Source organism: Zerene cesonia, chromosome 20 (assembly GCF_012273895.1).
Source record: "Zerene cesonia ecotype Mississippi chromosome 20, Zerene_cesonia_1.1, whole genome shotgun sequence".
Lineage (NCBI taxonomy): Eukaryota > Metazoa > Arthropoda > Insecta > Lepidoptera > Pieridae > Zerene > Zerene cesonia.
Window position 1 is genome coordinate 4453005 of NC_052121.1, and position 10225 is coordinate 4463229.

At 31.4% G+C, this 10225-nt stretch overlaps 1 protein-coding gene across 1 annotated transcript; it reads right to left on the reverse strand.

The window, feature by feature from the left end:
- Positions 1-527: 527 nt before the first annotated feature.
- Positions 528-2191, reverse strand: LOC119835214 (heat shock 70 kDa protein 14-like). The gene has a single exon (XM_038359916.1). The coding sequence runs from the start codon at positions 1999-2001 to the stop codon at positions 580-582; it is 1422 nt and encodes a 473-aa protein (XP_038215844.1). The 5' UTR covers positions 2002-2191; the 3' UTR covers positions 528-579.
- Positions 2192-10225: the final 8034 nt, after the last annotated feature.

The following is a 10225-nucleotide window of genomic DNA, read 5'->3' on the forward strand; positions in this document are numbered from 1 at the left end:
TACACTATTTAATAAGTTAATATTCAAAATTATAAAATAATTAAAAGCAAATTAAAATTATTTTGGGTAGCATGTAGTGTTAAGTACAGATAAAATAATACTAAACATAGTGTAGTAGTAAACATTATATTTCTACCCTTTTTCTTTGGCTATTTATATTTTATTTTGAATATTGCCTATTGAGCGTAGCCCTGGGTTTGAAAAAAATTTGGTGACATTTTTTTACCTCCTTGATCCTGGCTAGTCTGGTAGTCAGCAAAATAGTTGTAAGTACTTTTGCCCCATACCCCACATGGGAAATTCACTTTTAATAAAATCAATACATAGCACTTTTATACAACTAAGCATATTTAACATTTGTTTTTATTGTTTTATGTTTTATTTTCAAACTCCAAGTTGTATATAAATTAGAAAAGAAGAACATACCACTAGAAATCAACTTATGTGAGCACTTATTAACACATGGTATGACTTGCAAAACATTTAGGGACCATTAAATTGTAGTAAAATAAGAATAAGACAAAATAAATTTTTTATACAGTTTATTATATAATATGTATGATATTTAAATAATAAACATTATTCCACTTGTAACATAAGTTTCGATTCTTGTAATGTAGCCTTTAGTTTAAAAGGCTTATTTAAATTTTCTATATTAAATTCTTCCCTTGCAAATTCCTCACCATTTGGATCAGCATGTAGCGTAAAACTCATATTTTTAACATCATTACTTGAATCTATATCACAAGAATACTGGGTATATGGTGCTGTACCTTCTTTGAATAATTTAACAGTTTGATTTAAATATTTAAGATATATGTCCTTTCCCAAAAATTCTACCTCAGTATTGACATCTGTTAAAGAAGAATTGGGAAAGTCTAATATAATGCCAGCATGCTTGGCACAACCCACGGCTATCACTTCATCAGGTTTGATACCAGATAAAACCTCAGCATTTGGCAACAAATTTGCAATTGCCGTCTGAAGCTTGGGAATCTTCATACTTCCACCACATAACACAATTTTGTTGATTGTTCCATCAAAACTCTCTATTACTTTTTGTACTGGCTCGAGGTATGCAGATATTTTTGATGATAATATATTCTCAAATCTAGCCCTTGTAACATTCTGGCTGCAATCGACACCTTCTACTAACGATTCTATGAATACATGTGCTGAATTTAATGTAGATAGCACATGCTTACAATTGTCAGCATGCGTTAATAGTTTTGCCATGGCTCTACGACTTTCCTGTGGGTCTAATTTCCATTTTTGTCTAAATTCTTGAGCTATATAGACTGCCAACTCTTTTGTCAAACTTTGTCCACCAAGATCTGATCTAAATATATTTTTCTCTATACTAATGAATCCGCCTGATACTTTGATGATTGATGCAGCGCAAGTGGAACCACCAAGTCTATAAACTAGCACATTCACATCTTCAGGACTCTCTTCAATATTGTAAGCTAAGAGAGCAGCAGCAGGTTCACTAATTACTTGTAAAACATCAAAACCAGCTAATTCTGCACATTTCGTCAATATTTCTCGGCTGGCGTGAGACCAATGTAATGGGGCAGCTAGCACTAATTTTAAATCTCCTTCATCTTTTACGGAATGACTAGCAATTGTAAAAAGCTTTGCATATATCTTTGTAGCTATATTATCTGGGTTAGAAAATAACTTAGTTTCACTTGTCTCAAATTCATAAACTAACTTGTCTTCATTTTGTATACGACACGAAGATGAAGACTCAACGAAAGCTAAATCTTCTTCAACCCAATCACAGTTCATAAGCCTTTTGTTATGTTTGATAATTGCTTTTGAAGATGCTTGTCCAGATATTGCTGGTAATCCTACCTCCCACTCTGAACCATTGAGAGCTACAATTGCTGGTGTAACTCTATCTCCAGCATCATTTGCGAGAACGGAAGAGGTGCCATTGTTGAAGGCTGCTAGACAACCGGAACTATTTCCCAAATGTATACCGTAAGCTACCGCCATATTAATAGGATAATCACATTAAATGTTGAAATATTAAAGAGAAAACTTTATTGCATTTATATACGGATGACTATCAATATAATAAAATTAGTTAAATCTTCAAAAATATTGTATTAACCTCAATACGAAACAATGCTTTAAGCTTTAGTTTAGAAACGACACTTGTCAGTTGTCAGTTGTCACTTGTGACTTGTGAATCCGTCCGATAGTCTTTGACACTAACAAACAGTTAAATTTTCTTGCCATAAGAAAAAAATAAAAATTCCGTATGAAATATTTGGTTATTTAAGGAAAATTTAAAAATTAAAGCTTTGCCTATTAACGGAAGGTGTTAGGAAATAAGCGCTTATTACACTACACTGAATTTTCACAATTTTACGTAATAAATCTTCAACTTATTTTCCCCACACTACACTGCAAAAAGCCGAGACATAAGTATTGTATTTTGCTTTATGCTTTATTGCAAAATCACATTGTTAAATTTTTACTTTAAGAGGACATATCTATTTTCTACATTTTTTTTAAAAAAGGATAAAGTTAATTACATGGTGGATAAAGTCAATTACTTCTTGCCACTTAATTTTCTATGTATACATTATTTCCTCTTACTTTAATATATAAGAGTCGGTAAAAACTGACGCCGTCATAATCTCATACTCTATGGTTAGTGCTTGGCTATGATCGGCTATGATCTCATAGTTCATGTTCACTTATGTGGCGTTTTCATACATTTGAATTACCCAGAGCTTCTTGTTCTTTTTTAAAAATGTATTTCTTTTCGAAATAAAAACTAATAGAAAATTATTTATAGGGGCTTGATTAAGTATTGATAAAGTATATAAAAAAATATTTATATTTGGCCGTTATTCGAATTATAAGCATATTCCCTATCAGAGGACGCCACGTTAGAAGTCGCGGCACTGGCGGCGCCTAAAATAATGTTGCCAGTATTATTTAATTATATAACATATATTATTTTATTTAAATGTTCACAGAGTTGGAAGAAATAGATGTTAAAAGGCTTTTATAAAAATATCGCTTCGTTGTTTGTTTTGAGTATGGATGTTTATTTATTTATTTTACGCAAGGGTATCGAAAAGACAGAGAAAAATTGCACTACTTTACAACGCATAGAAGGTTTTTGTAACGTAGTAATGTAATATTATAATATTTCCTATAGCTTAGATCTATACTTCAATTCGCAATGTTGGAGGGTGAAGTGTGAATAGGGAGTATGCATGTATTTTTTTTGTCTCATATTTACAACGTTTTAAAATATGGGAACAAATTTTGGTCGCCATAAAAAATATAAACAGGCAACAGCTTAGTTTGGAACTTAGTGAACATTGTTAGCTAATTCAACTGTTATCGCACTTACAATGTAATGTTTAATTGTTTTTGCTAATAAAGATTTCTATTATTACTTTTATGTTTTTTACAGTACTTTTGAAATCAGGCTACTGGAATGGAAAAACAGGAATATCAAGCACAAAAAACAAGAATGCTGAAAATATTATGTATGTACTGAATTGATTATTTAAGTTTTTTTATTCTCGATCATGTATAAAAGTTGTTTCATCATCATGGCATCTAAAACTCTCAAAATATTTTTTACAATTAATATTTAGAGTGAGGCTCCACTTAAAAGGCTAATCTTGTAATTTTCTTATAGGCATGTACGCGACCGAAATTTCAAGTCTGCTAATAATTTTATATCCGCCTAGTTATCTGAATTATACCCACGAAAGCAAGGGTGTAATATCGGACCATCCACTTGAAAACTTTTTTTTATAATAATCGTTTAATAAGGGTTTTACTCTAAAATCTATACTAATATTATAAAGAGTTACTTAAGAGTTTGTTTGTTTGTTTGAATGCACTAATCTCAGGAACTACTGGTCCGATTTGAAAAATTCTCTCAGTGATAGATAGTCTATTTATTGAGGAAGGCTATAAGCTATATACCACGGGCGAAGCCGGACCGCTAGTTCAAGAGAGAACAAAAAACAAATATAGTTATGTGTTTATGAAAATAAAAGGCTATGAATAAAATGATAAATATGAACGCATTTGTTTGTCAGTTACAAATAAACAAAGCAGAATTAGCAGATGTATTAGCATATAATGTGTTGACAAAGAGAAAAAGAGTTTTAACATTAGCAAATAATTATATCCTTCTTGCTATAAGACTAAAAAAGGAAATTGTAACGTAAGGCGCATATGGACATACGGATATATACGGGACATAATGTTATACGTTCCCTGGGGTTCAAACCATGTGCCTGTTTCACAGTAATAAATAGAGAACATACTAAGAAGACATTTTATTTTGTTTCAGAAAACATCAATGTATCGGTCCTATATTAAAGGCTCTTTTGAGTTTGAGCCCCAACCTCAAATATGACGTTTTTGGCACCTTGTAAGTAACTGATTTAAATATAAATCCTTTTAACCATTTAAATTAATACGTTATCCACATATGCAGATAAATTGAAAGATCAATACACTGGTACTCGCCTGGTCTCCAACCCTCAACGAGGCCCTCGTCACTGAGCCTTTACCTATAAGCTATATTTCTTCTTAAACCAAGATATTTTTAGTGTGATAATATAAATATTTTTAATATTTTAAGTTAACGAAAAATCTTAATTCACCCTAAGTTTATTTTAAATTGTCAATTTCAAGCACCTAAGCCTTCATTTACATAGGATGCTCGACCCTTCAATCTTAAATCGGATTTATGTACTGATTAACTTTCCTCTCAATTGCAAATTAAGGGTCAACTGATCTCTGCAAAGTCCTCACATAATGATTAATAATTAATTTATTAATCTAAAATTTGATTTGCTGAACTGTAAAAGCAAACTAAATAAACATTTCAATAAAATATGTACTCGTACCTACGCAACACTGGACTTAAATATTAATAAAAAATGTATATACCAAAGCTGACTGACTGGCTGCCTGACATAGTGATGTATCAACGCGCAGCCCAAACTACTTGATTTTAACGATGATGAAAGTATATACCATTAAAAATTATCAGGGCCGCGCAAGCGAAGCTGCGAGCAACAGCTTGTATACCATATACCATAGTAATCGATGTGGATAAATTTAACAAAAAAAAAGGTAAAATTCAGACATTTGCGTTTTTGTTAATAAGTCAGTTGCCGTGTAATTAACGAGAGTTTAATTTTATCTGCCCACATCCTATTAACCTAATAAATAGAGAATGTAAATACGACTTGTGTCGATAATAAAATTGATTCATTTGATCTTCGGTTACTAATGAAATGTGGAACGTGGTAATAAATATTATGTTGTATGTAGCCTTCATTTTAAAATACCTTAATTTGTTGAAATATTTAATTGAAATCTATGCCATATTTCCGCGACCCTGCCAGGACTTTTTTGCCGATGGCGTATGCGTAAATGCATTCTTCGGTATAAAAAAAATATACATTGTTATTGTAGTGATTTTCAAAGTAGGTAGCTATAATAAATTGCGAAAGCGGCAAGTAAAGAAAGTACGCATTTTAAATTAGTACGAAAATATCACGGCACCTACGCCATGTCGTAGATACCATAACCAGATTCCATACATGATTTTCAATTTCTGGAAAATATAATATTGTAAATATTTGTTAACCGTCGTTGGTTTTTATAGAGTGTCTATTTCTTTGACGTCAAAATCTGAACAAATCTCGTAAAGTCTAACTTATTAAAGCTATTATCTTATAGTTAACACTCAACATGAAGCTACTGCCATAATAACATCCATGTCTTTATATTCCCACTGCTAAAAGTCCTTAATTAATAAAAAACGCGTTGTGGCTCGGTTGATTGACATAGGAATATAGTTTTACCGGTACCCTTAATAGTCAAAATGAGTGTTACGAAAAATGTTAAATTATATGAAAAAATTACATTTTGGACAAGAGTTGTGGTTACAAGTTATAAGAACAATATTGTAGACCATAAAATTTGCTAAGGATAACTTTTGCGAACTTTTCTGGAGGATTGCTAGTTTAAGAGATAAAGCGTGAAACCCTTTTTTCAAGATGGCGACCACGGGCCAAGGGTCGCGACCCCATAAACTTGAATTTAAGCTTCCACTAATCCTCCCTAAATTCAATAGAAGAATAAAATTGATCTCTGAGAAATGCAACCCTCGATGTAACTTTTTAATAGGTTGTATTATTTAATAATTTAAGAACAATACCGATACATCATCATGCAACATAAGTCCATGCAATCGAAAAATCCAAAATAGCTTATTTAAAAAGGTTAATATCAAAAGGAATAACAATGTTATACAAAAACGACATCGATATGTTACCGCGAAAATGTAACCTGCTGGACATATTTTCTCATGCGTGAGATATTATTACTTTTGTGGTGTCTCAGTTTCCTTAGTACTATAGAGATTGTAACCATATAATATACTTCAATATCTTGGAAATCAGCTAGGTATGTCGACCTACCCTGGACGACGGCTCACATCTTATAATTATGTTTGTTATTATGTGTGTGTGACATAAAGATGTTCAACTTGATGAGGTGTTTATTCAACTACTACCTGCGGCCTTCAGCTTCACTTGCTCAAGTCTATGTTCTGTAGGAATATCGAAATAAAAAGTTGCCTATGTGTTATTCCAGTTGCTAGCTATCTACGTACCAAATTTCATTGCAATCGGTTCATTAGTTATTGCATGAAAGAGTAACAAACATCCATACATACTTACAAACTTTCGCGTTTGTAATATTAGTAGGATATACATTTTAAAGGGCTGTCAAATTTTCATATTATGTGCTACATACAAAAGATGAAAACGGTCAGATTTTCTCTATAAGTTCTTCAAATTAAAAATACTAGGTCAATCATTATTTTATTAAGGTCTCGTAATCCAATAAATATAGGATGGACATAGTACTTTCTAATTATAGTAATGGATACTTTAGTAAATTAATTACCATTATTTATGTCAGTAAAGAATCATGGGTCTACGATGTATCTTTTTTATTAAAATATTTTGTAAAATAGGAAATCATTTATATATTGTGCTGTAGGACATTGATAACAATATATATGTTTATCTATACATACATACATGTAATATAACTGTGTCTCTACTGTACTGTGTACACTGTCTGTGAATATATTAAAAAAATATAATTGATGAGGGTTTAAAAACCGTTATAGATCCAATATATTTGTTCATTCATTGTATTCTTGGGTTGCGCTGTATTTCAGGAAGAAAAGTATTTCACCTTTATATCTAATTTAAATCTAACTATCTGTGACCCGCGGTTGAAACCGCGTAAGTCCGTATCCCGTAGGAATATCGGTATAAAAAGTGCCTATGTGTTATTTCAGTAATCCAGCTATCTACGAAGCAAATTTCATTGCAATCAGTTCAGTAGTTTTTGCGTGAAAGAGTAACAGACGCACACATACATATGCATCCATCCTCACAAACTTTCACATTTATAGTATTATTATTCGCCAATAGACGTCAGGAAGAGTCATAATAAATTGGGATTACTCAAACGTCTCCTTCAAAGCAGTGTTGGCTCAGTGGTGAGAACCTCGGACTTAAAAATCGATAAGTCGGGGTTCGAGACCGGGCGAGCGTGCAGGAAATAAATTGATTTTTCAATTTATCTGTGCATGTGGATAACATCACCACTGCTTAAATGGTGAAGGAAAACATCGTGAGGAAACCGGCATGTCCGAGAATTAAAAAGTTCGACGACATGTGACATCTGCCAACCCGTACTTGGCCAGCGTGGTGGATTATGGCCTGAACCCTCATAGGAGGCCTGTGTCCCAGCAGTGGGAACATATATGGGCTGATGATGAAACGTCTCCTATTTGTTAAAAAAGTAAGTTTCAAGTCGATAAAACACGAATATGACATTTTCTAAAAAAGATTCCTAGCTAGATCGATTTATCGCCAGCTAGTGTCAATATAATTGAATTAGTTTTGGTAGGTATTATCATATTTTTTATTTCATACTCATAGTGAGGAAAATATATTTACTTGATTTAGTGTAGCCAATGTAATTAATGGCTTGGCTAATGGAGGTTGGTTTGTACTACCCTATTTATGTTTATAAAAACCGTGTAACAGCTCTTAGTGCTTTTCTGGGATTATATATTTTAATAAAATGAGTAATAGAAATATATTTTATATAAAATAATAATTCTATCATAATTTCTGATTATCAAAATAAATTACACAAGTATATTGCATAGTCCCATTTTAAGTGAAGTACGTATAATATACTCGTAGTATTTTGAGTATATTGTGAGTGTTTTATACTTTATTTTAATATACAATAAAATATTTTTTAAGGTATCCATAGAAAGCATTGAGCGAGCCCTCTTGAGTTATACGACTGAATGAAATTGCGTGTTCACGGTTTCGTTGAAAGCCAAGCGCGGCTTCAGACCCTTTCGAGTGTGCGTTCGAGCCTTAATGTCTTCATATCATTCCATTTTATATTTCTATATAGTACTTATATGAACCTTGAATGTTCTTCCGAACTAACAAGCGTGGTAGCATTACATTTCAATCCTAACTTCTTTATTTTCACTAAAATCTTTAGCTTGACTTAGTAAGCGTATTAACAAATGCAGCAATTTTTATGGAAGACCGTTGAAATTTGTATTCATTGTGTTATGTGTTCATAGTTATGACGAAATTTATTGTATCAATTTCACTTTGCAATATGTTCAAAACAAAATGGCTATATGGTATCTTCTACTCTGCTTTATATTTTTGAATGAATGTTATAATTAATGTTTTTTAAATTGAACGGATTTTTTATTAGATATATGGTGACTTTATGGCAAATTTGCTGTAAATGATAATATGTTTAAAATAACATTACAAGATGTAGGAAATCGTTAAACTAAGTGTCAATAGATTTTTTATACATATTAATTTTATCGAAACAAATTTGTATATATTAAAGATATATAACGTCAATATGATTTAGTAAAATTTTAAGCCTCTGCATATTGCTTTGTTGATGTTTATATGTTGAAATATAAATACCTTACCTCAGTAGATAACCCCTAATAATCCCTGGGGCCATATAACAATTACACAAGTAATCAATAAAAAAATGGCAATTAATGAATCCAATTAACGCAAAATCGATCAGAATCTTAATGATATGTATATTTAAATCATTTAAAAACATAAGCGCCGAATCCAAGACGAACAAATGTCTTTGTTTTATTATACTTATCAACGGCCTTCCAGATCACGACTTTATCCACTCTCTTTGTTGTTTATTTAACATCGGATCGATTTTTCGTCCCTGCTGACTGTAAAATTAGAGCAACGCTTTTACAATATAGCTATTATATGATATTATAATAATTCAGTCGTGTGTCTATGTTTTACGACTCAAAACTGGAAAATGCTAAAAAGATTACGATTTCAAGGGCTCTATCTAATTTTTAAATGATTGTCACTCCGCAAATTTCCAATATTGTTCACGTTTTCACGTCAATTTGGGTATATTTTACAAAAAAAAAATAGTATGCTTATTTAAAAATAAAGTTTTTGTACTTTTTTCTTCACATATATTGAATTTACTTCTTTATGTGTGTAAAAAATATTGAAATCAGCAGACTTCTCCAAAGCAGCTAAATAAAGCTGGAATACACGCCTACACAAATTCAATATTCTTTTTTAATGAATTGATGATGGATTTTTCATGAAAAAAATGGGTAGTCTTCCATTCTCTGTCAGAAATAGACGCAGTAATTGATACAGCCAAGTATGATTGCCAGTCTTTAAGAAAGGTATATGAAAACATAAATAAAATTGTTTTAATTAGACACTAAAAAGAACAACAAGAGATTTTCATAATCTATGTGTGTATATTTATTTTCCTCACCTTGCAGGAAGCTCATCTTTTTATTTCAGTTCTCACTCAATCATTTGTCCACGACTTTCCATGATGTTTGTCTGTTTATATTCCATTGTCTAATTTAAGTGAATCGAATATAGATTTTAAGTGCTTGTTATAAATATAGAGAGAAAAAACACTGAAGCTACAGTATTAATAGTAATGCTTATCGATCGTCAAGGAGCAGTTATCATAAATTACTACAGAACAAAAACTTTACTAATATACTTAGTCTGGCCATAAATACTGTTACACTTAATTATAAAAAAATATTACATTTGAATTTCGAATCTGT